This window comes from Hemibagrus wyckioides, linkage group LG24 (assembly GCF_019097595.1).
Source record: "Hemibagrus wyckioides isolate EC202008001 linkage group LG24, SWU_Hwy_1.0, whole genome shotgun sequence".
Classification (NCBI taxonomy): Eukaryota; Metazoa; Chordata; class Actinopteri; order Siluriformes; family Bagridae; genus Hemibagrus; species Hemibagrus wyckioides.
Genome location: NC_080733.1, coordinates 19,472,355 through 19,500,324, shown reverse-complemented (window position 1 = coordinate 19,500,324; position 27,970 = coordinate 19,472,355). Strand labels below are relative to the sequence as shown.

Here is a 27,970-nt window from a genome sequence, read left to right as displayed (position 1 = left end):
CTTCGACAGAATCTTTATATCCGTCTCCACCAGTATGATTTCCTGTTACCAGTGAGTTAAATTGACGTGTCATTGTCTCTCTGCAGGTTGTATAACTGTGAAATCTCAGATGAAGGCTGTGCTGCTCTGACTTCAGCTCTGAGATCAAACCCCTCACACCTGAGAGAACTGGATCTGACTGGGAATAAACTCAGAGACTCAGTAGTGAAGAGTCTCTCTGCTGTACTGAAGAATCCTCACTGTAAACTGGAGACACTGAGGTAAGATCATCTCTCTGAGAGTCACATGACCTGCTCCTCAGTAAGACACATTCTCTAATAGTGAGACTGGCGCAGAGGTTTTAGGTTCAGCATCAAACATCCTGAGGAGGAAAATCATTTCATTTCACTGTAACACTGATAGATTCCTGTCCCTTATCTGATTACAGTTTTAGTTGTGTTTCTAAAAATATACGATGATACTGAAAATTAGGGCTGCACTGATAATGCTGACTGTTAAAATTCTTCTTAGTAAATTTTTATATTTGACAACCGAGAGTTGTTAAAAGGTAAGAGTAGTTCTTTACTTTTGTGTAGAATGTAATATCATTTGCATTTATGGAATTTGGTAGACTCCCTTATCCAGAGTAATTTTTTATCACAACTGAGCAACTTGGTGGTCCTGGGATTTAAACTCACAACCTTCCAATCACTGGTCCAACACCTTAATCACTGAGCTACCACTTCCCCATCATCATGAAGCCCCTAGGGAGCAGCAGCACTGTTACTACTGCACCACATAGAACAGTGGGCAAAATTGTTCAGACAAAAAAAAAAGGTATTAACAAAAACCTCCACTAAAAAAGCTGCATTCGATATACTCCTACTGGAACATCCAGACAGTAAGGCATTACAATAATCCAACCTAGAGGAAACAAAAGCATGAACTAGTTTCTCTGCATCATAAAGTGAACTTATATTTGTTATCTTAGCAATATTTCTGAGATGAAAGAAGGCTACCCGAGTGATATTATCTACATGAGCTTTAAATGAAAGACAATAGAGACAAGAGTCAATAATCAAAGACAAGAGTCTTTTAAAAGTCTTTTAAAGAAACTCTTAAAGACAAGAGTCAATAATCACACCAAGGACTTTTACGCCCCTTTTTTTTGCACATTTTGTGACCATTCAATAACGGAAAAAGAAATGGAAAGTGGAGGGGATAAAGATTTTCCTATTTGTTCTTCGACAAGATCACAAAAAAACAAGGATAAAAAGAAAAATCCCACCGCATGTGATGGAGAAGGAGAAGAAGCTAGCGCTAGCCTACAGTCGGACACTTCACTTATTTTGACTGAAATTAGTGCTGTTGGTACCCGTTTAGATGGTATTGAGGGACAGCTCTTGAAAACTCATTTGCTGCTCTCACTTCACGAGTCACCGATACCAAAACCCGGCTAGGCACAGCGGTGCAGTGGATTTTTACATGGAAGACACAGGCAGCACACATAACAACCAAATCGCTAACTTTCAAGCTACCGATGAACAACTCAAACCTAAGGTGGATGACTTGGAGAATCGGGGTTGCCGGAAAAACCTGAGGATTATCGGGCTTCCCAAGAAAGCAGAGGACAGTGAACCACTGACTACATTTTTACAGTCTATGTTGCCGGTTTGGTTACAGCTTCCCGAAGATTCCCCTGCCATTGAGATTGAGAGAGCGCACAGAGCCCCCCTTCCATCTCAGTCTACACCGAGCGTGCCGCCGAGGAGTGTTATTCAATTCAGTTTATTTTGTATAGCACCTTTTACAATGAACATAGTCTCAAAGCAGCTTTACAAAAGAAGAAAACCAGAGAAATTGTGTTATTGTGTGGTTCCTATGGTTCACGGTAAAGGAGGCTGGTTTTGCCTAGCAAAAATGACAGTAACTTATAAAGATGCTATATTACGCTTTTTCCTGGATTTGCCGGTGAAGGCTGTGTGGAAATGGCAAGCATTCGGAGCAGTGTGCAAATATATGGTGGGCGGAGGTGTTTACCGAGGTTTCGCATACCAAGGTAGACTCCGCTGTTTACATAACAGAAAGATAATTTTATTTGATAGCGTGGAATCAGGCACCAACTTTCTGGAGTCTTCAGCCAACTGAGCTTCTCTGTTCCACTTTGTTCACACTTCACAAATTTTCTTTTCTTACCACAGTTTTTCTTTTTCTAAATAATTTGACGGCATTTTTTTTTCTCTCTCTCTCTTCTTCTTTTTCTGAACCCAAGCATGAATAAATGGCTTTTTCTAAGGTAACTTTCTAAGTTATTCAGTGGAATTTTTGTGTGTAAGGACAAGACATTTTGGCTGTATATTTTGTTATTGTTATGCTAGTTGATTTTTATTTTTTTATTTTTTGTTTTTGCCAATTGCCCTTCATATACATATCCACTATACTTTTTTTTTTAATTAACATTTTCTCCATTAGTATTATAAGACTTTAATTTTTATGGGAGGTTTTGAGGCGGTCTTCTCTGATTGCCGTGCCTATGATTGGTCAATGGAGGCGTTGGTGGAAGGGTTCTGTGACGAATTGCTTTTGGAGCCCTATCGTTTGGGGATAGAAAGAGGGGGGAGAGTTGGGGGGGGGTCTGACTGTGGTGGTCACATGGAACGTGAAGGGAAAGAGTTAAGAGAAGGAAAATTTTAACATTCTTGAAGAAGGAAAAGGTAACTATTGCACTTTTACAGGAGACACATTTATCAGATATGGAACATTTACAGCTCAAAAGAGATTGGATTGGTCAGGTATATTATAGTTCTTTTTCATCAGATAAACATGGATTGGCCATTTTAATTAATACAAACTTTCCTTTTATCTTAGAACAGAATGAACAGGTCAATTTATTCTCATTACTGGTCAAGCTTTTGGGAAACCCTTAACTATCTTGAATGTGTATGCCCCAAATGAGGACAGCCCTGACTGTATATCAAAGATGGTCCTCTTGTTTAATCATCAGTGTAATGTTCTGGGGATTACGGCTGGGGATTTCAACTGTGTCATGGATGATGGATTGGACAGGTCATCTTCTAAGAAAATCGAACACACTCTTAAAAATATGTATCATACTTCAGGTTTGGTGGATATATGGAGGGAACTACATCCAGGTGTTAAAGACTATACCTTCTACTCTTCTCCACATAATTATTATTCCAGATTCCAGACTATTTATTCTTGCCTTTCAGGTACAGTAACTGTGTAAGAACTGTATAAGATGGCCCAATTGATTTTTCTGACCATAGTCAGAAGGTTGACTGAATTTTCAACCCCAAAATCATCTTATTGGAAATTTAATAGTTGTCTCCTTAATGACAACTCTTTCTGCCAGTTCCTTAAAGATTATTAAGATTATCCTGGCAGGATAATGAATGTTGTCCAGTAAATAGTGCTATCAAATGGGATGCAGCTAAGGCCACTTTAAGAGGCCACAATATCTCGTTTACTACCTGGCATAAAAGACAAAAAGTGGAGAACAGGAAAAAATTGGGCGAACAGGTCAAAAGATTTGCTTCATAAAGCTTTGCCTACACAAACCATCTGGAATCTTTTAACCAGTGCAAGATCTAAACTGAACCTGGACTACTCGGAACAAGTACAAATATTAATAATGTTTAGTAGACAAAGGTTTTATCAATATGGGAATAAACCTAGTCATCTTTTAGCATATCAACTCAGTTGTGAACAAGCTGAAAGGTCCATTAAGGCTATTAAAACAACTGAGGGAAAATTTTTATATGACCCAGTAAAAATCAATTCCAGATTTAAAGATTTCTATGAGAATCTGTATACCAATTTATGTGCATCTCAAGACCCTGTGCCAACCTCAAATGCACAGTGCTGAACTTTTATCAGCACATCACCTGGCCCACCAGGGGTGAAAGGACATTGGACCACTGCTACACAACAAAGACAGCTACAAGGCACAATCTCACCCCCCGTTTGGGAAATCCGACCACGCCGCCTTCTTCCTTGTGCCAAAATATAAACAAAGGCTCAAGCAGGAAGTTCCGGCTTAGAGGGAGGTCGGGAGGTCGCTCTAATAACATCAACATGTTTACGGAAGCGGTTATGGGATTCTTCTGGAAACTAGCGGATGACACAGTTCGCAAAACCATCATCAGAATGTTTCCCAATCAGAAGCCGTGGGTGGATAAATGCTTGCCTCGAGGCTGCAGCTCAAAGCGCTAACGGTGTTAGCAGTGCTAACAGCGCTATAGGCAGCACGCATGTGGAGCATGCCGGAGAGGAAAGTGTGTTCATTATGTCGGAGCACGATGTGAGAGGCATTCAGGAGAGTGAACACCAGGAAAGCAGCAGGACCAGATGGCATCACAGATCGGGTCCTGAAGGCCTGTGCTGACCAGCTTGCACCTGAGTTCACTGAAATATTCAACCTCTCCTGGAACATTCTATAGTCCCGACATACTTTAAACGGTCCACCATTGTTCCTGTCCCCAAGAAACCCCAGCCCCCCTGCCTCAATGACTACCGCCCAGTAGCCCTGACCTCAGTAGTGATGAAGTCCTTCAAAAGACTAATCAGAGACTTCATCACTTCTTCTCTACCTGACACCCTGGACCCACTACAGTTCGCGTACTGGACCAAACATTCTACCGAGGACGCCATCGCACACCTCCATCAAACAGCCTTGAGCCATCTAGACAGCAGAAAGGGGAATTATGTTAAAATGCTGTTTGTTGACTACAGTTCAGCATTTAACACCATAATTCCCTCCGTACTCATACAAGTTGGAGATCCTGGGCCTCAGCCCGTCCCTGTGTCGATGGATCTTGAACTTCCTAACAGACGGACCACAGGCAGTACAGGTGGGCAATCATGTCTCACCCTCACTCACTTGTACTCACTGTACACCTTTGACTGTGTGGCCACTTCCAGCTCCACCAACATTTTGTTATCGTCCACAACAGTTTGTGGACGATACTGTGGTGGTGGCCCTGATCTCCAACAATGATGAGACGGCCTACCTAGAGGAGATTAAAAACCTGGAGACATGGTGCCAGGTCAACAATCTCCTCCTGAACATCAGCAAGACTATGGAGCTGATAGTGGACTTTAGCACAAAGCAGGAGAGGAATTACCAGTCCCTAACTATCAACGGGACCCCAGTGGAGAGAGTGGACAGTTTCCAGTACTTAGGTGTTCAGATCACGCAGGACCTGACATGGTCCTGTCATGTCATCACCCTGATGAAGAAGGCCTGGTAGTGTCCTTACCATCTCAGATGCCTAAAGGACTTTAAACTGCATTCTAAAACATTCTACACCTGCACCATTGAGAGCATCCTGACGGGAAGCATCACAGCCTGGTTTGGAAACAGCACCAAACAGGACAGGCAAGCTCTCCAGATGGTGGTGCGATCAGCCGAGCGTACCATCCGCACCGAGCTTCCTGACCTGGAGACTATATACAGCAAGCGGTGCTGGACCAAGACCAGGAAGATTATGAAGGACCTCAGCCATCCCAACAATGGAGTCTTCTCTCTGTTGCGGTCAGGGAAATGTTTCCGTTCCTTGAAGGCAAACACAGAGAGAATGAGGAGGAGCTTCTTGCTGCTGGCCATTCGGGCCCTCAACCAGAACACCTAGGACCTGGACTTCCCCCACACATGGCATTCTACCTCAGCTGACTGTCGCACACACAATAACCCTGCATACTCTGCACTACTCAGCACACACAATAACCACACTCACTTATCTTTGTGTGCATACTGCACCGACACTTTACTCCGTGATATTTATATTTGCCTTTTATATCTATAAATTTCTTATGTATGCACATTCTGTACATACTGTATTTATTGTCATAACTGAATATTTATATTTGCCTTTTTATATCTTACATATATGTACATATTGTATTTTTCTATACATTATATATGTTTATACATATTATATATTATTATTTGTATATGCTTATGTCGTGTAGTGTTTTGGGATGTCCCTTTTTTTTTTTTTTTTGGCATTCTTGGTTTTTATGTCTTTCGGGTCCTGGGATTGGGCATCGCCCTTGTCAGTCTCCATTGCTTGATAGTTATAACCATCAGTTTTTCTACTTTATCAGAAAATCCTACCCATATAAACGGGTAGTTTTGAATTGAACTGCACTACATAAAAAAATCCTACCACACATCAGGGTAGCACAGTTTTATGGGGTGAAATGAGAATAGAGAACGAATAAATGAACCAAATGTTATTTTGTGGTGGAACTGGACAAACTGACAACACAAAAGTACTGGTACCTAAATATTTATTTGTAGCCAAAAAGAAAAAGAGACTTTCACAAACACTTTGTACAAATGAAATCAAACTGATTCTTAGGATCAAAATTTGCACAGTGAAAATGTGCCCATCTGTCACACCGGTCACACTGCACCTATGAGTATAAAAAAGTAATAAATTAGCAATATAAGAGAATCTATTGCAGACAGAAAAAAATAAAAATATTTGTACAGTTTGTTCAAATACATGTGCATAACAATTTACATATAACTGCAGTAGTTTAGTGTGTGCTTTTATGTGTACATTTGTGTAACACTGTAACCCTTGATAAGTAACACATCTTTACATAGATTTTGTTGTATATATTTAATGACCTGCAATGATTTACCATTTCAATTAGGCTTTTGTCAGCATCACCTTCCAACATGGAGCAAATGACACAGTTCCCGTAAGCATTTTGTGCTTATATCATGAAATATGCGTGACTGAGACAACACCATTAGATAATTATTGTGGATATTTCATTACTCTTGAACCCACCCTGAAATTCCAGGAGGGTACAGGCTATTTCCAATCGGGCACATGTCTCAAAATCTGAAGTGGTCTGAACTCCACTGATGTCTCCCACTGAAAGGAGATGTTCAGCAAACTGCAAATAAAAATAAATACGTATATATATTTCACCATAAATTTGTCACCAAATGAATACATATCTTCAATTCTGAACTGAGTTTCAGCATGAATCTATTCAGTTCAGCATGGGCATCCATGACATGCAGTGTTGGTGGTACAGAACTGAAGCTGAAGAAATCAGTGCAACAACAACAATTTTATTAAAATGTGCCTTTCGGGTCATTCAAGGTCGCTGTACACAACAACAAATAACACAGCAATGATGACTGTCTCATTATGATTCCTTCTGGACAACCAACACCTGGACACAATAAATTGCTTTAAAACTGGAATAGATTTAAACGCATCAGTGAAAAGTATTTAAAACTTTTACCTTTAAAATTAAAACTCCACAACGGCTACCATCTCTCTGCTTGTTGTGTTGCAGGGTTTCTACTGTCCATGTAGCTCTGTTGTCATCATCGCCTCTCTGTTTCATAAAATTCCTAAAACATGAAGGTCATTACATTTACATATAACAAAGGAAAGGCATTATCATTTTTCCGAAACAAAATAAAGTATACTTAAACTGTGATACCTCCAGTTGCGCAAAATTCTCCTTTCATAGGAGGCTTCATTTCCAGGTGGGTCCATCAGAATGATTTTTTTGTGGGGAATGTTGACAACCTACAAATATTTTGATGCAATCAAACATGCATAATATTAATTATGATAATTATGAAAATTAAAAATATTTAATTGTAATATTTACTGTTCAACAATGATATAATGTTCCTACTTATATGTTATAAGGAGTACAGCATATACACTATATTGCCAAAAGTATTCGCTCCCCCATCCAAATAATCAGAATCAGGTGTTCCAATCACTTCCATGGCCACAGGTGTATAAAATCAAGCACCTAGGCATGCAGACTGTTTTTACAAACATTTGTGAAAGAATGGGTCGCTCTCAGGAGATCAGTGAATTCCAGCGTGGAACTGTGATAGGATGCCACCTGTGCAACAAATCCAGTCGTGAAATTTCCTCGCTCCTAAATATTCCACAGTCAACTGTCAGCTGTATTATAAGAATGTGGAAGTGTTTGGGAACAACAGCAACTCAGCCACGAAGTGGTAGGCCACGTAAACTGACGGAGCGGGGTCAGCGGATGCTGAGGCGCATAGTGCGAAGAGGTCGCCAACTTTCTGCAGAGTCAATCGCTACAGACCTCCAAACTTCATGTGGCCTTCAGATGAGCTCAAGAACAGTGCGCAGAGAGCTTCATGGAATGGGTTTCCATGGCCGAGCAGCTGCATCCAAGCCAAGTGCAATGCAAAGCGTCGGATGCAGTGGTGTAAAGCACGCCGCCACTGGACTCTAGAGCAGTGGAGACGCGTTCTCTGGAGTGACGAATCGCACTTCTCCATCTGGCAATCTGATGGACGAGTCTGGGTTTGGCGGTTGCCAGGAGAACGGTACTTGTCTGACTGCATTGTGCCAAGTGTAAAGTTTGGTGGAGGGGGGATTATGGTGTGGGGTTGTTTTTCAGGAGCTGGGCTTGGCCCCTTAGTTCCAGTGAAAGGAACTCTGAATGCTTCAGCATACCAAGACATTTTGGACAATTCCATGCTCCCAACATTGTGGGAACAGTTTGGAGCTGGCCCCTTCCTCTTCCAACATGACTGTGCACCAGTGACCAAAGCAAGGTCCATAAAGACATGGATGACAGAGTCTGGTGTGGATGAACTTGACTAGCCTGCACAGAGTCCTGACCTCAACCCGATAGAACACTTTTGGGATGAATTAGAGCGGAGACTGAGAGCCAGGCCTTCTCGTCCAACATCAGTGTGTGACCTCACAAATGCGCCTCTGGAAGAATGGTCAAAAATTCCCATAAACACACTCCTAAACCTTGTGGACAGCCTTCCCAGAAGAGTTGAAGCTGTTATAGCTGCAAAGGGTGGACCGACGTCATATTGAACCCTATGGATTAGGAATGGGATGTCACTTAAGTTCATATGCGAGTCAAGGCAGGTGAGCAAATACTTTTAGCAATATAGTGTATCTCCTGACAACAGATTCATAGAAGTAAACAATCATTTTTGCAAATAAGCAAAGCAACATTGCTAAAACTATGTGCTTTTAAGAACACTCACCTCAAGTATCCAATGGGCTCCAACATTCACGGGGCATACCCACTTCTGCTCCACAGGAAATTTCATCTGTGGGAAGGGTTTAAGAGCAAGTTAGTGATACTTAATCATGCAAGATATAAATGTTACACTATGTTCTGATTTAGTAACCTTCATGAGAGTTCGGAATTTTCCAGTGAACAAAGACATCTGGTGTATTGGTTTCTGTAAAAGAGAAATAATCTTGTCTTGTAGTTCAAAAATAGCCAAATGTTAACTGTTGTCGTAGTTGATACTTGCCTGTTGTTTCTCCAGAATGTAGTGCACATAAGCATCAATGACCTGTCGACAACAGTTTTATAAGCAACATGCAAAACTACAGTATTAATATGTTGAACAACTTACACTACTCACAAAAAGTTAAGGATATTTGGCTTTTGGGTGAAATTCATGTATGAATGAAAAAATGTAAAAAGTTCACACTACAGTGATATTATATCATGAAAGTAGGGCATTTAAGTAGAAGCTGCAATGGTGATTTCCTCATCTCAAACAATTTATTGAAACAAAAGCCAACAACAGTGGTGGGTATACCACAACAAAAAATCTCAATGTCTCAATAATCTGTCATGTGCCCTTGACCATCAATTACAGCTTGACCACGACGTCTCATGCTGTTCACGAGTCGACTTATTGTCTGCTGAGGCATGGCATTCCACTCTTCTTGAAGGGCGGCCCTCAGGTCATTGAGGTTCTGGGGTGCAGGGTTACGAGCCTCTACACGGCGACTCGGCTGATCCCACAGGTTTTCTATGGGATTCAGGTCTGGAGAAAGTGCAGGCCACGCCATTTGAGGTACCCCAGCCTCCAGCAGCCGTTCCCTAATGATGCGACCTCGATGAGCTGGAGCATTGTCATCCATGAAGATGAAATTAGGCCTGTGTTGTTCATGCAGGGGCACAATGACTGGATTAATGATGTTATTCAGGTAGTATTGGCTTGTCACTGTACCATTCACAAGATGTAGGGCAGTTCTGTATTGAGTGGACACACCTGCCCAGACTGTAACACCACCACAACAGTGGCTGATGCATAGCGCTCTCCTTGACGTCTCCAACATCGTTGGCGGCCATCATTTCTGCTCAGTGTGAATCGACTTTCATCAGAGAACAGCACTGAGGCCCACTGGTCCCTCGTCCAGCATAAATGCTCCCTGGCCCATGCAAGACGTCGCCTGTGCCTGGTGGTGTGGTCAGGTACCCTTGCAGGTCGTCTAGCACGCAGACCACGCTGATGTAAACGGTTTTGAATGGTCTGACGTGACACTTGGGTGCCTCTCACCTCCCTTAAATGTGCCTGGAGTTGAGTGGCATTCATCATCCGGTTCCGCAGGGCACTGTTTCACAATGAAGCGGTCACCAAAGTGGGATGTGGCCAAAGGACGTCCACTTCTATGCCTTTTTGTGACTCTTCCAGTCTCTCTGTATCTCTGTCGCAACCTGCTGATGACACTCTGTGACTCTCTAAGCTCAGTGGCCACTTTCCTCTGAGAACATCCTGTTTGAAGCCTCACAATGGTGAGGTACTGTTGATCAGTTGTTAGGTGTGGTCTTGGTCTCATGATGTCAAAATGTGAACAGCATGATGAAGAGGACTGTTTAAATAGCAATTCTAATGGAACCAGAAAATTTATTTTGCCATTAAGCACCTTGTTAAAGAACAGCAAGTTCTGCAAAAAGTACTGAAAGAGTGAACAGTTGGACATGTGCATTCAAAAGTGTAGAGAAGGTCAAATTAAGTTTACCTGTAAAGGTTATAGTGCATTTTAGGTGCATCCTGAAATTTCACCCGCAAGCCGAATATCCTTAACTTTTTGTGAGTAGCGTATTTTCCTTCTCTTACTTCAGCTGAAAGCCACTCATTCCCCTGCAGGGTGCAAAAAGAATAATCATAAAGTTAGTATGGGCCAACAACTGCTTCAACCCTCCCACCTTTTCTGCCCAGAGCATCATCACTAAAAAGCAAATGTAAAGTAGTTAGTGTTACAATAAAAAGGTTCATCAGACTAATAGTCAATAGCAAGAAATATCTAAACAGTTTGTAATGAACCAGACAAACTGAACTCATGCAAACATAAAACATGGAATATACAGAGGGTGGACTAATTAAAATAGCTGGTCTGCACACCCTTTCATAATTTTTAAAACTGTTTATACATGAACATATTTTTTACATTGTTTAGAGATTAACTATTTTGTGTACAGTCAACTGACCACGTGGTTATTTTGTTCACCCATCTGTGACCCATCTGTGAACTTGTGACCAACCAGTCAAACAGGTAAAAAGTAAATGTAACACACAAAACACTGGATAAGGCCAAACTGGCAACAACCAATGGGCCAAAACCAGCAAACTATGAACTTTGCAGTTACAAGACCTCCTTCTTGTGTTGTTCTTTTCGATTTATGGGTTTTTTCCTGTGTTGATATTTTGCCTGTGGTCCCCGTGTCCTTTTTGTCAGAGGGAGGAGTGCTGTCATCTGAGCCATCAATTTGTTGTTGCAAGTTTTTGGCAAAAACAATAACCGAGGGTCTTGGCAAATTGTGCTTGATTGGCTCTGGGTCATCTGCCTTGTCCAAAGACTGCTGAGGTCTGAGAGTGGGCTTGACTGGTTTCATACAAGGATGGTCGTTGTATGGACTAGTGGGTTGTGAGCTCCTTCTGTGTGGTTTTAGGTGACTGATGTTATACAGTATTTGTTTTTCAAAATTGCTCCTTCGTGATTTTTTAGTGTTACAAGTTTTCCACTGATTGTTTAGGGTGCAGAGAAATCAGATTCCATTCTGCCACCTTTCCTTCCATATTTTCTGATGTTGACCAAAAGAACTTAATCTCCAACTTTATATATGACATTTTTGTATTTCTTTTGCACCTTGTTCACATATGCTGCCTGTTGCTTTTCCTGTGATTTCTTTATATTTTCTTCTGTTGTAGTTTTAATGGCCTTCAGTGTTTTGTTTTTCAATTGTATGAACTCACCATAACTGGCTTCATCAGGGAGGATTCAGGGTCCCCTGAATTGACTGAATCACCAAGTCACTGAATATCTCTTGAAGAGCATTTAAATCCATCATTAAAAAATAAATGTAAACAATTTAAGAAATAAAAAGGTAAAAACTTTTCTACACCCACTGTATGTACACAGGAAGCTGTGGACAACTTACAAGACATAGTTGTACCACAGGACAGTTTGTAAAAACAGCACAAACATCTGCATCAAAACTACAAGACTTTATATTTGATCATAAAATAGAGATAAAAAAAAGTAACATGTTGAGGTTGTTTTCAGAAGCAATGGCCATGGCTGTTCAAGCCACTATTAATTAGCATGCAATCACCTTGTCACAAGAAACTATGCTAAACTATGTAAAGATATGAATAATTATACTTACTGGCAATTCAGTGGGAAATTGTGAAGGAAACACTGCCTCTCTTCCATACATTAGCAAAAATGGTGAATGTTTAGTGGTTGTATAGACCTTTGACCTTAAAGAAAATAACGTTGCATCCAGATAGATGTCAGTCATTCTGCTGGTTGTTAACCAGTTTCTTCAGAGCTCTTAACATATAATTTTTAAAAAATAAAATAAAATTAGTAAATCTAACAAATCTGGTTACAACACAAAAAAAAATTAAACATACAAAAAAAAACTAACCGTTTTATATGGTCCTTTGTTTTTTTTATCCAGTCCATTTGTCTGTGGATGGTAGGCTGCAGTTACACTTCTCTCAATCTGCAACATCTCACACAGGCTGAGCTTCAGTAAAAAAAGTAATTAAATACGTTCCTAAAATAAACAAAACAGAAACATGTTCTCAAGGGTACTGACAATATAATAAAGCTTAGTTACAGTGATATTACTTTTTGGTCACAAACATCTGAAGGCTACTGGTCTATTCCAAATCCAATATCTGACTTTAAAAAGGATTTACTTCATTAACAAATTCTCTTCCTTGATCTGACAGAATTCTTTTCAGACATGTCTGTAAATCATGGCACAGAGATGCCTTCCAACTTCAGCTGCAGATTTTCCTTTCAAAGGAAACGCTTCAACCCATTTGGAGGAATAATCTGTTGCTGTAAGGATATACTGGTAGTCATCAGTGGTTTTAGGGAATGGTCCAGTCAAATCAATTCCAACCAGCTCCCACACAGCAGATACCTATAACAAAACACACTGTGTGTTTGTGTGTATTTACTCTTGAGGTGAAAAGAAAAAGCAAATGAAATGTCCTTAGTGTTCCAATACTTCTGGAGGGAACTGTATACACATACTGCATGCATTTATTTATAGCATCTTAATGTCTTTAAAAAATTTTTACTGGCTTACCTTAATACACTCCAATGTCTGCACAGCTGTCAAAGGCTTCCCTACCTTTTGGCACTTATCACATTCCAAGATTGTACAGTCTTCACATTCATTTGAAAAAAATACATCAACTCTGAAAATACATACCCAGTTTTCAATGTCCACTGATATGCCATACCAGTAGAACCTGGAACATATGGCATTCCGTGTCTTGTTGATACCAGTGTGCCCTCCCAAAGGTGATGAATGGAACTCACCGAAGATTGACCTGGCATCCTCCTTTGTTTTGATCAGTCTCCTTATTCCATAAAGAAGTTCTCCATCTAGGTTGGCACAGTGACATGGGTTACAGTGACATGGTTAACATGGGGGTGAGGGGTTCACGAGGGGTTCAATTCCTGCCTCGGGCTCTGTGTGCATGGAGTTTGCATGTTCTTCCTGTGTTTAGTGGGTTTCCTCCTATATCCATATGCATTGTAGCCTGACTGGTGGCCAAACTGATGATAACTGATAATAGTGTGTGAATGTGATTGTGCCCTGTGATGGACTGTCACCCCATCCAGGGTGTAACCAGCCCTGCACCCTGTGTTCCCTGGGATGGGCCCCTGTTTCCCTTGACCCTGTACAGGATAAGCAGTATAGAGAATGAAGGAATGAGTTCTCCATCTACATAAGGAACATTAACAAAACATCATATTGGCTATTACTTAAAATATTTAATTGTTTGACTCATTTTGTAACTGATGTTTATGTTACAGGTAATTACATTTATGTTTTGCTTATTTTTGTTTTGTAATGGTTTGACATATTGGGCTATATATTATTTTTACCTTCATATTTAAAATCTGTTTTTCAAACATTGAGTTAAAATTTTTTTTTTGAGGCATATCTTCGTAGATTTTGCTTCTGTGCCTTATCATTACCCAGAAGGGTCTGATCCCACAGAAAGAAAATCATAAATCTCCCTCCGTCTTTCTCCATTTCTGTGAAGAAAAAAGATGAATTAGTGGTTATGAAAAAAAAAATCAATGAGCAATTTAGCAACAAATACAAAATAATCTATTGAGTGTGCACAAAGTCAAAATTAACCATGACCATTAATATTGTGTTTTACTTAACCTTCCCATTATCTACAGAATCATATGAACACTTAAGAATCATATTAGAATTTGCTTGGCATCGAGTACTCCATTACCTATATCTTATTTTCGGTGCATTGATCTTTACCAAAGAGTCTAGGTGTTTTCACTGCCATGAAAACTAGTTGGGCAGCTACTTAAATATAAAATAAATCCACACAAACGATAGAAATCGACATGTATAATGACTAGGACAACCTACTACTTAAATGGCTAGCTAGCATAAAAAATGTACAACACGTGTGTTGTCACAGGACACTCAAAGCCTGAATACGGAGGGAGCCATCGCCCAAATATTGACCTTGACTCCCAACTTCATTCAACTTTATTCCGGTATTTATACAGCATGCTCCCTCGGCTCTGATGCGAAGCATTGTTTTCCCTGTGATACATGCCAAGCCTTGAATTACCTTTCAACTAGTTTGCCAGGTTTATGACCCTATGTTCCATATTGACTACGAGTTTTTGGTTTGAGTTTTGGTTTCAATTGCAGTGTTTTGTTTTACGGTTTTGACCCTTCGCTTCATTTTCTCGTTTCACGATTATTGCCTCCTGTTTAAAATAAAAATCCGCATACGGATTCTAATACTCAGGTGTCTGACAAGTCCTTACAGGATGCTTCGCCAAACATGAGTCCAGCAGATCTACAAGCGGCGTTGTGGTGACAGGGAGTCCTCCTCCATGCATATCAAGCGGAAGTGGATTCACTGAAAGCCGCAAACCAGCAACTCCAGCAACAGCCACAGAACCAAGAACCAAAATTATGCACGCTGGCAGCCCAGTCTGGGTGGAATGCCACAGCTCTGATAGGGTTGTTTTGCGAGGGGCTCAACCCGGACCTGAAAGCTGAAATGGCATGCCGAGACCCCAGCATGACGCATCTCCACAATACATCTCCACCGCCATCCAGCTAGACAATCTGTGCCGCCAGCACAGACCTCCAGCCTCCACCTCACGTTCCATGCCCCGTCGTATGATGGATATTCACTACCCCACAGAAGATCCTTCTGAACCCATGCAGCTGGGAAGGGCTCGCGTTTCTGAGGAAGAGTGTGAACGCCGCACTAAACCCCGCCTCTGCTTCTACTGTGGGAAACTGGGCCACAGAGTGTTCCTATGCCCCGAGCAGCCATCCACATCACAGGTAGAGACTCTTAAACCACTGTCCAAAGTTTCTCTACCGGCTTTCCTGTTCCATGCTAATTCTCACTTTTCTATCATAGCTCTAATTGACTCTGGCTCGGCGGTCAACCTCATAGACTGTAACCTGGTACAAGAACTTCACCTTCCCACCATCCCATGGGGGGGGGCTGCTTTCTCACCAAACACCACCTATGGAACTACAAATCGGATTATTCCATCGTGAACGCCTTTCTTTGTTATCTCATCTCCATCCAACCCCATAGTCCTAGGCCTCCCCTGGCTGCAGTTTCATGACCCTAACATTTCCTGGAGAGATGGTGACATACTAAAGTGGTCCCCTTTCTGTATAAAGAATTGCTTCCACAAGCACACTCCTCGTCCGTGCTTATCTACATCCATAGAGAGCCCAAAATTGTCCAGTTTGATTTCACTCCCTCAGGAATACTATGATCTAAGGGAAGTTTTCAGTAAGGAAAAGACCACTAAAATACCACTACACAGACCATGGGACTGCGCCATAGATCTCCTCCCCAACTCCATGCCACCTAAGGATTGTGTTTACCCTCTCTCGATCCCAGAGAAAAAGGCTATGGAGGAGTATATTGAGGAGACCCTCACTGCAGAATATATCCGGCCCTCTACATCTCCGGCTGCTGCGGGTTTCTTCTTTGTGGAGAAAAAAGATGGAGGGCTCCGACCATGCATAGACTACCGTGGCTTGAACTCTATCACCGTGCCGTACCCCTATCCTCTCCCATTAGTTCCAACTGCTCTCTAATAACTACAGGGAGCTAAGGTGTTCAACCTGTGCAGTGCTTATAACCTGATCAGGATAAAGGAGGGAGATGAGTGGAAAACAGCATTCACACCTCGCATGGACATTATGAGTATTCAGTCATGCCCTATGGACTCACCAATGCCCCCGCAGTATTCCAGTCCATGATAAATGAAGTGCTTAGAGATATGCTCCATAGACATGTTATTGCTTATATTGATGACATTCTCCAGAGGACCAGATGCTCTGTCTCACCATGATGCCATCAACACAACCCTCGATCAATCGAGAAGCTGAGTCTGCTGGACATCAACACCTCCCTCTACAATTGGATCCTGGATTTCCTGACTGGGAGACCTCAGTCAGTCTGGATTGGGAACAGCATCTCCAGCACCACCACACTGAGCACTGGAGCTCCTCAGGGCTGTGTGCTCAGTTCACTGCTGTTTACTCTGCTGACTCATGACTGTGCAGCAATGCACAGCTCCAACCACATCATTAAGTTTGCTGATGACATGACCGTGGTGGGTCTCATCAGCAAGAACGATGAGTCAGCATATAGAGAGGATGACAACAATTCACAGCCTGGTGCAGAGCCAACAACCTCTCCCTGAATGTCAACCAGACTAAAGAGATGGTTGTTGAATTCAGGAGAGCAAAGAGTGACCATTCTCCACTGAATATTGATGGGTCCATCATGGAGATCGTCAAGAGCATCAAATTCCATTCACCTGGCAAATTCCTCACCTGGTCACTCAACACCAGCTCCATCACCAGAAAAGCAGTGTCCCAGCAGCGTCTCTACTTCCTGCGAAGGCTGAGGAAGGCTCATCTTCCTCCTCCCATCCTGACGACCTTTTACAGAGGGACCATCGAGAGCATCCTGAGCAGCTGCATCACTGCCTGGTTTGGGAATTGCACCGTCTCGGATCACAAGACCGTTCAGCGGATAGTGAGGACAGCTGAGAAGATCATTGGAGTCTCTATTACGGACATTTACACCACACGCTGCATCCACAAAGCTAACAGCATTGTGGATGATCCCACACACCCCTCACACACACTCTTCACCCTTCTGCCATCTGGAAAGAGCTACCGAAGCATTCGGACCCACGCAACCAGACTGTTGAACAGCTTCTTTTCTCAGGCAATCAAGTATCTCAACAGAGAACTGAACTGAGCTGGATATCTTGGGTGAGATAGAACAAGCCCATTCCACAGAAGCCCCACCCCCAAACTGTCCACCCTCTAAGTTGTACGTGCCCACAGCGCTTCGTCAGAGAGTGACTAGGTGGACCCACTAAAGCCCCAGCACAGGCCACCCAGGCATACATCGTACCACCCAGATACTATGTCAGAAGTTCTGGTGGCCTTCTCTTAGCCAAGACGTGGAGAGGTTTGTCCGATCATGCTCTGTCTGTGCCCAATCCCGGACAGGCCGCCACCTACCCGAAGGCCTGTTAGAACCACTACCCGTCCCACACCAACCCTGGTCACACATCTCCATAGACTTTCTTACTGACCTTCCCGAATCACAGGGTTTCACGACAGTTATGGTTACTATTGACCGTTAATCCCCATGAAGGACTTACCTATGTCCATGGATACTGCCCAAGCTGTCTTTCAACATGTGTTCCGGAATTATGGCCTCCCTGAGGACAGTGTGTCGGATCGGGGCACACAGTTTACCTCCAGAGAGTGTGGCTGGAGTTTTGTAAGCAGCTAGGGATTAATGTCAGCCTTAGCTCAGGATATCATCCCCAATCTAACGGCCAGACTGAACGTATTAATCAAGAACTGAGGAAGTTCCTGAGAGTATATTGTTTCAGGGAACAGCACCAGTGGAGTGAGTTTCTCCCGTGGCCCGAATACGCTCAGTACTCCTTACTTCACTCCTCCACGGGCTTAACACCGTTCCAATGTGTACTGGGCTATCAGCCAGCGTTGTTCCCATGGTCCGGAGAACCCTTGGACGTCCCCGCGGTGGATGATTGGTCTAGGAGAAGCCAAGAGGTATGGGAGTGAGCCCAAGTCCGCCTTCAAAGGGCAATACGGAGGAAATTCAGGCTAACTGCTGGCGGCGGCCTCATCCAGCCTACTAAGTTGGCCAAAAGGTATGGCTCTCCATGCGCAACCTGAAACTTAAGTTACCCCGCCAAAAACTCAGCCACAAGTTCATTGGCCCCTTCAGAATTGTTCATCAGATCAATCTTGTCTCGTACCGCCTGGAGCTGCCCGCATCTTATCGCATTTCACCCACTTTTCATGTGTCAATGCTCAAGCCCTTTCATGAGCCCCAGACTGCTAGCCCTGCTATCCATGAACCACCCCCTCCCCTAGACATCGACAGTTCCCTCGCCTATCGAGTTCATACATTCTCAACTCACGTCACTGGGGTAACCGCCTTCAATACTTGGTGGACTGGGAGGGGTATGGCCCAGAGGAACGCTGCTGGGTTAATGCAGCCGACATCCTGGACCCTGCACTCGTCTAAGAGTTTCATCGTGCCGATGAAATTCTTAGACGAGTGCAGGGTCTAAGAGCAGACCTACCTTCCCCAGCAGACCTGCTCCTCGCCCAAGGGAGCGTCCTGGGTGTCAATCACCTGGAGGTGTTCCTAGAGGGAGGTTCTGTCACAGGACACTCAGAGCCTGAACACTGGAGGGAGCCATCGCCCGAATATTGACCTTGACTCCCTACTTCCGGTTTATTCTGGTATTTATACAGCATGCTCCCTCATCTCTGATGCGAAGCATTGTTTTCCCTGTGATACGTGCCAAGCCTTGAATTACCTTTCGACTAGTTTGCCAAGTGTATGACCCTAGCTTGTTCCATATTGACTATGAGTTTTCGGTTTGAGTTTCGATTGCAGTGTTTTGTTTTACGGTTTTGACCCTTCGCTTCGTTCTCTTGTTTCACGATTATTGCCTGCTGTTTAAAATAAAAATCTGCATATGGATTCTAATACTCCGGTGTCTGACGAGTCCTTACACGTGTATGATTTTGTTCGTGACAAATAAAATTTGAATTGGAATTTTTCTTGGATAAAGTGTCCCTACCTTCAATTTCAGAGGAGGACCAGACATTCCTTAAGACCCCTCTTACAAAAGATGAAATTTTTGTGGCTATTCAATCCATGCCAAATGTTAAGGCACGGAGGATGGATTGTTTTTCCTTTGGAATTTTATAAGAAATTTTGGCACGAGCTCTCCCCAATTTTCATGCCTGTGGTTGATAACCTTTTGGAGGACAGTCTTACTCCAGGCTCCTGGAAGACTGCCTCTATTAGTTTGATCCTCAAACAAAGTAAGAATCCATTAAACTGTGCCTCATATTGCCCAATTAGTTTACTAAATGTAGAATTGAAAATTGTGGCCAAAGCTTTAGCCCGTCACCTGGAAAGCATTCTACCTAAGATCGTTAAACCTGACCAAACCTGATTTGTTAAATCTCGCTATGGTTCTGACAACGTGCATCGTCTTTTGAACATAATACATCAGTTGACTACAGATGGTGACCCAGCTGCTATGATACTATGATACTATGATGTAGTAAACTCCTTTATTCTGATTCAACAGCTGTGGTTAATACTAATGGCTTATTATCATGTAGATTTTCAATTCTTAGAGGATACCATCAGGGTTGTCCCCTGTCTCCACTCCTATTGGCTTGTTCATTAAACCCTTGGCAAAAAGTATTCGTATGCATAAAGGCATCCAGGAGGTGAAGGCAGGTGGGATGGAACATATTACATGCATACAATGTTCTTCTTTATCTAAAGCAACCACAATTATCAATTTCTGGTGTGTTGGAGACAATTAATCACTATAGCCATCCTAACAGGTATAAAATAAACTTAGGGAAATCCCAGGTCATGTTTATATATACCCCACAAAATGTTAAATTACAATGTCCTTTTTACATTACTGACTCTGGGTTTCTCTATTTGGGCATACACATCTTCTTCTTCTTCTTCTTTTGGCTTTTCCCTTCAGGGGTCACCACAGCGAATCATCTCTCTCCACCTATCCCTATCTTCTGCATCCTCAACACACTGTCTCTAAACCATACAGCATGGCTGGTCTCACCACTGTCTCGTACACCTTCCCCTTGATTCTCACTGAAATTTTTCTATCACACAGAACTCCTGACACCTTTCTCCACCCATTCCAACCTGCCTGCACTTGCTTCTTTACCTCTTTCCCACACTCTCCATTACTCTGGACTGTTGACCCCAAGTATTTAAACCTATTTAGACCTTCTTCACCTCTTCACCCTGTAATCTTACTGTTCCACTTCCCTCCCTGTCATTCACACACATGTACTCAGTCTTACTACCACTGACTTTCATTCCTCTTCTCTCCAGCGCAAACCTCCACCTCTCCAGGTTTTCCTCCACCTGCTCCCTGCTCTCACTACAGATCACAATGTCATCTGCAAACATCATTGTCCATGGAGACTCCTGTCTGACCTCCTCTGACAACTGTCCATCACCATAGCAAACAGGAAGGGGCTCAGAGCCGATCCCTGATGCAGTCCCACCTCCACTCTGAACTCCTCTGTCTGCCCTACAGCACACCTCACCACTGTCCTGCTCCTCTCATACATGTCCTGCACCACTCTGACATACTTCTCTGCTACTCCTGACTTCCTCATACAGTACCACAGCTCTTCTCTTGGCACCCTGTCATACGCTTTCTCCAAGTCTACAAACACACAGTGCAGCTCTCTCTGACCATCCCTATACTTCTCCATCAACATTCTCAGAGCAAAAATTGCATCTGTTGTGCTCTTTCTGGGCATGAAGCCATACTGCTGCTCACAAATTTCCACTACCTTCCTTAACCTAGCTTCCACTACTCTTTCCCATAGCTTCATTGTATGGCTCATCAACTTTATCCCCCTATAGTTTCTGCAACTCTGCACATCACCCTTATTCTTAAAGATCGGCACTAATAAGTCACCTCAGTCACCTCAGGCTTGCTCACTTGGGATAACATCTAGGACTGTCTGTCTGTTTGTCTGTTTATATGTTTGTTGTTTTCTTATGTCGTTTCTCATGTAAAGCTGCTTTGAGACAATGCTCTTTGTTAAAAGCGCTATACAAATAAATTTGAATTTGAATTTAATACACTTCTCCATTCCTCAGGCATCTTCTCACTCTCTAAAACTCTGTTAAATAAACTATTTAAAATTTCCTGCCTCTCCTAGACACTTCCAGACCTCCACCGGGATGTCGTCAGGACCAACTGCCTTTCCACTTTTCATCCTCTTCATAGCCTTCCTGACTTCATCCTTTCTAATCTTATCTACTTCCTGTTCCACAGAGTTCACCCCTTCAACTTTTTTCCCCCTCATTTTCCTCATTCATCAGCTCTTCAAAATACTCCTTCCATCTCCTCTGTACACTCTCCTCACTTGTGAGCACCTTTCCATCTCTATCCTTAATAACTCTAACTTGCTCCACATCCTTCCCATCTCGATCCCTCTGCCTAGCTAACCTGTACAAGTCCTTCTCTCCATCTCTTGTGTCTAACCTAGTGTACAACTCATCATACGCCTTTTGCTTGGCCTTAGACCCCTCCCTCTTCACTCTGTGCTGTAACTCCTTGTATTCCTGTCTATTCTCTTCAGTCCTGTCCATGTCCCACTTCTTCTTGGCTAACCTCTTCCTCTGAATACTATCCTGAACTTCCTCATTCCACCACTAAGTCTCCTTATCTTCTTTCCTCCTTCCAGATGACACACCCAGCACCTTTCTTCCTGTCTCCCTGATCACTTCTGCTGTAGTTTCCCAGCCATCTGGCAGCACTACCTGACCACCCAGAGCCTGCCTCAACTTCTGTCTAAATTCCTCACAACATTCCTCCTTTTTCAGCTTCCACCACTTGGTTTTCTTCTCCATCTCTATCTTTGACCTCTTCTTACAGACCATCAAAGTCATCCTACACACCACCATCCTATGCTGTCTGGCTACACTCTCTCCCACTACCACTTTACAGTCACTAATCTCTTTCAGATTGCCCCTTCTACATAGGATGTAGTCTACCTGTGTGCTCCTACCTCCACTCTTGTAAGTCACTCTATGCTCCTCCCTCTTCTGAAAATAAGTGTTAACCACAGCCATGTCCATCCTCTTAGCAAAGTCCACTACCATCTGTCCTTCAAGGTTCCTTTCCTTAACTCCAAACTTGCCCATCACCTCCTCATCACCTGTGTTCCCCTCACCAACATGTCCATTAAAATCTGCTCCTATCGCCACTCTCTCCCCCGTGGGAATACTCTCTATCACCTCATCTAATTCACTCCAGAATCTCTCTTTCTCCTCTAACTCACAACCTACCTGTGGGGCATAACCACTAACAACATTCAACATCACCCCTTCAATCTCCAACTTCAGACTCATCACCCTGTCTGACACTCTCATCACCTCCAGAACATTCCTCACAAACTCCTCCTTCAGGACCACACCTACCCCATTTTATATCCATTAGTTTTTTAGTTTTATATCCATACCATAATAAAACAGCTTGAATCCTGCTCCTATACTACGAGCCTTGCTACCCTTCCCCCTGGTCTCCTGTACACACAGTATATTCACCTTCCTTCTCTCCATCATATCAGCCAGCTCTCTACCTTTCCCTGTCATAGTACCAACATTCAGAGTTCCTATTCTCAGTCCTACATTCTTACCTTTCCTCTTCTCTCTCTGTCTACACACTCTCCTTCCTCCTCTGCTTCTTCGATCAACAGTAGCCCAATTTCCACCAGCGCCCTGTAGGTCAACAGCACCGATGGCGCTCGTTGTTAACCCGGGCCTCGACCGATCCGGTATGAAATTCAGAGTACTGACAGGGTACTGAAGTTAAATTTGGCAATGTTTTACACCAGATGCCCTTCCTGACGCAACCCGGGCTTGGGAGCGGCACAGAAGTCACTGGACTGTGACCCCATGGCTAGATTATTTGGGCATACACATAATCAATGATTTAAAGGATTTGTTTTCTAAGAACTACTCACCCTTAATGGCAAGACTCAAGCAGGATATGAAAAGGTGGATCTCTTTACCAGTTTCTTTCTTTGGAAGAATTAACACAATCAAGATGAATGTGCTCCCCCATTTACTTTATTTATTTCAGTGTATACCCTGTTATTTGAACCATAACTTTTTCAAGGGTCTGAATGCAGCTATTGGTAAGTTTACATGGAATAATAAAAAAACCCAGGAACAAATTCGCTTCTCTTCTCAAGCCAAAGGAGTGTGGCGGTGGATCTTTGCCTAACATTCAGCTTTATTATTGGGTGGCTCAGATTAAACAAATCCTTTGATGGCTTTTAAATGATATAGACTCCCTGTGGGTCAGTATGGAATCATTTGCATGTGCTCCGAGAATGTTAACTTCCCTCCCATTCATTAATAACTTTAGGGAGATCCACCCAGTAGTTCAAATCTTTTTGTTATTTAACACTCTTTTAGCTTGGAAGGATGTCATAAAGCATCTCATTCTCCCCAGGAAGTTGACAATGCAATCCCCTATCACCTTGAACCCTGACCTCCCTGCTTCACTGGCCAATATTGGCCTCTGGACCTGGGTAGAAAAGGGTATTTCTAATTTAGTCAGTTTTTTTTCATGGATAATGTTCTCAAATCTTTCCAAACTTTGAGAATGGATTACCAACTCCCTAAAACAGATTTTTAAAAATTTCTTCAATTAAGCCATTTCATTCAATCTGAAATGAAACAGGGGAAAATCTGCTGGGAACTGTCTGATATTGAGAATTGTCTTCTTCTTCCAGGGGCGCTGAAGGGTCAGATCTCCTATCTGTATGGCTCCTTGTTATCAGGAACCTCTTCACCTTTAATTCCTCTAAGAAAGGTTTGGGAAAGGGATATGAGCCAATCATTTACTGATGATGAATGGCTTTCTATATGTGAAGAGGTTTTCCATAAATCAACCTCAATCTCTCTACATTAGCAAAACTTCAAATTCATATTCATCCCAGTACACCTCCATAAAATGTACCCAAATGTATCTCAGTTGTGCTTTAAATGTAATTCAGAAATTGGAACTTTGATGCATCTATTCTGGGACTGTAAGAAGATAAAATGTTTTTGGTATGAGGTTCATGAAATGGTTCAGAAAATATTGGATAGAAAATTCACTTAACTATATATTTGCTAAACTGTAAAACATCATTTGATCTTTCTCATACATTGTTTATTTAATTTCATTACTTATCTGACAAAGAAATGTATACTTATTATGGTCATCATCTCATGTTCCTACCCTGAAGATGTGTCTAGCGCAAGTGGCTACCTTTGGAAAAACTTACATATGACTTAAGATCCTAGTCCTGAGTGGGTTTTTTTTTTTTTCTTCATTTTTTCTTTCATTTTTTGTCTGTCAATTTCTCATCTTTTCTTTTTCCCCATATTTTTGTCTTTCACTGGATTGTCTTGCCCTCTGGCTTTTCCATGGTCACCCTTTCATATATGCAATATATTGTCTAATGCATCTAATCATTTGCTGTGGGTGTTGATTGTGTATTGATTTGGCTCTGATGTTCTGTTGTTAATAAAATCAACAAAAATATAATTTAAAAAAAAAAAATCTGTGTCCTGAACTGAGAGAGTGAAGAGTGTCTCGTTGTCTCTCTGCAGGTTGTGTGATTGTGAAATCTCAGATGAAGGCTGTGCTGCTCTGACTTCAGCTCTGAGATCAAACCCCTCACACCTGAGAGAACTGGATCTGTCTAGGAATAAACTGAGAGACTCAAGATTGAAGCGTCTCTCTGCTGTACTGGAGAATCCTCACTGTAAACTGGAGACACTGAGGTAAGATCATCTCTCTGAGAGTCACATGACCTGCTCCTCAGTAAGATAATAGTGAGATTGTAGCAGAAGTTTTAGGTTCAGCATCAAATATCCTGAGTAAAAAAAAGTATTTCATTTAGCTGTAACACTAATTCCTGTTCCTAATGATAGGATTACAAAACCCTAGTTGTGTTTCAAAAAAATATATACAACGATACTGAAAATTAGAGCTGTACTGATAATATTGACTGTTAAAATTCTTTGTAGTGACTTTTTATATTTGACAAATGAGAGGTGATAAAATATAAGAGTAGCTCTTTACTTTTACTTTTGTGTAGAATGTAATATTTGCTTTTATGGAATTTGGCAGACACCCTTATCCAGAGCAACTTACTTTTATCATAACTGAGCAATTGAGGGTTAAGAGCCTTGCTCAGGGGCAAGTCATATTTCTTATCTTAGCAATATTTCTGAGATAAAAGAAGGCTACCCTAAGTGATATTATCTACATGAGCTTCAGATGAAAGACCAGAGTCAATAATCACACCAAGATCTTTTACCACAACAGAAAGACCATCCAGAGTTACTCTGGAATCAGAAAGCTTACTTCTGGCTCCACGTGGTCCTAGTATGTGAATGTGGCTGCATGTGGCTAGGACAACTTACTTTAAGTCCTTAGCTCTGTGTTGTTTTATGTAACACCGGGGTCCTGGAGAAACATTTCATATCACTGTGTACTGCGTCAGCTATATATATTTGAAATGACAATAATAGATTCTTGACTTGACTATAAACATTTCTGTCTGTCAGAGATCAGTAAGCTACACAGCATAGAGTGTCCAATTTCCTTTACACTCCTCAAATTTATTAAACTGGTGTCTCTCATCTGGCTTTGCTGGAACATATAACTGTGTCATCAGCATAACAGTGGACATTAATACCATGTTTATGAATACTTTAACCCACACTGTTCACTTTATTAGGAACACTATACTAACACTGGATAGAGTTTCCCTGTGCTCTCACTGCAGTCAGTTATTCATGGCATGGATGCAGCAAGATGTAGGAAAATTTCCTTTGAGATTCTGCACCATGTTGACATGATCACATCACACACTTCCTGATAGAACTCATAGTATTTCTCTCATGTAGGTCATGACTAAGATTCTATATTTCATAGTCAGTAAAGACACTTGTCTCTGTTTAAAAAAGTTCCTCCTGAACTGATCTGTGTCCTGAACTGAGAGAGTGAAGAGTGTGTCATTGTCTCTCTGCAGGTTGAGTAATTGTGGTGGCTCAGATAAAGCCTGTGCTGCTCTGACTTCAGCTCTGAGATCAAACCCCTCACACCTGAGAGAACTGGATCTGTCTGGGAATAAAATCGGAGACTCAGGAGTGAAGAGTCTCTCTGCTGTACTGGAGAATCCTCACTGTAAACTGGAGACACTGAGGTAAGATCATCTCTCTGAGAGTCACATGACCTGCTCCTCAGTAAGACACATTCTCTAATAGTGAGACTGGAGCAGAAGTTTTAGGTTCAGCATCAAATATCCTGAGGAGAAAATTTCATTAATCATTTAACTGATTAATTCCACACTGGTGCCTAATGATTAGATCATCACACACACACACACACTCAGCATTTGTTACACTATTTAGTGTTGTACGTCAGTCAAACAAACCCACTGTTTTTAAAGCACAGTTGTTGTTTTTTATTATTTATTTATTTTATTTTTTTAACAGTTTCTTTTCTCTGTGTCCTGAACTGAGAGAGTGAAGAGTGTCATTGTCTCTCTGCAGGTTGTATAATTGTGAAATCTCAGGTGAAGGCTGTGCTGCTCTGACTTCAGCTCTGAGATCAAACCCCTCACACCTGAGAGAACTGGATCTGTCTGGGAATGATCTCAGAGACTCAGGAGTGAATCTGCTGTTCAGTCTTAAAGATGATAAACGTTACAAACTGGAGAGACTGAGGTGAGTTATAGACATTTCAGATAAATGTGTAAAACAGAAATATTTAGATCTATTCACATTGTATAATATGTTTCAGAAGAACAGTCTAAGTAACCTGGTCCCATTCCCATAAAGAGTTATTGATTGTAAACAGATTCAGATTCACTTCAGTTCTGATTCATTGGATATTTTTTTATTCAACTGAACTTTCAATAAATTCAACAAAATTACACTGATATTTAATGTTAATGCTGTCAGCTTACACTTAATCCTTATTTTCTTTTATTTTTAGGGTGTAAAGTATTTAATCTGATGCAGACTCCAATGAAGAAATTCTTTGTTAGATGCACTTAATTCACACAAACATTTCCTGGACTTGGAATGAGGAACATTTTGTTCATTTTACAGAGAGACGTGTTTCTGTGCCTGCTTGGTGTGACTAATCCCAGGACTAAACACTTACTGAAGATAAATGAATTGTTATTATTATTAACACACATTTCCACAGGGACACACTACAGGATACAGACAATTACAGCAGGACTCTGGTTCTGGTTAAAGTTCTAGTTCAGTTCTCCAAATGTTCAGAAGCATTTAGAATGTTTTAATGGTAAGAAGTGAGACACGTATATATCAGAATACTATGTTTTATAAAATTATTAAATGTAAAACTAAGTGTTATATGTATTATTAAAGATGTATTCATTCATATGGCTGCAGGGATTAGTCTGAATAATCAAACATTTATTATGATTATAAAATATT

At 41.8% G+C, this 27,970-nt stretch overlaps 1 protein-coding gene across 3 annotated transcripts in view; it reads left to right on the top strand.

Moving 5' to 3' along the window:
- Positions 1–27,916, top strand: part of LOC131344717 (NACHT, LRR and PYD domains-containing protein 12-like) — a 94,319-nt gene extending 66,403 nt beyond the window's left edge. For 2 of the 3 annotated variants that reach the window (XM_058377167.1, XM_058377166.1), the window contains exons 9-13: positions 87–260; positions 25,100–25,273; positions 26,530–26,703; positions 27,053–27,226; positions 27,498–27,916. In XM_058377167.1, coding sequence (XP_058233150.1) covers positions 87–260; positions 25,100–25,273; positions 26,530–26,703; positions 27,053–27,226; positions 27,498–27,504 — 703 coding nt within the window. In that variant the 3' untranslated portion in view covers positions 27,505–27,916. The remainder of the gene's footprint in view (positions 1–86; positions 261–25,099; positions 25,274–26,529; positions 26,704–27,052; positions 27,227–27,497) is intronic. The other variant, XM_058377164.1, reaches the window with a different exon arrangement.
- Positions 27,917–27,970: the final 54 nt, after the last annotated feature.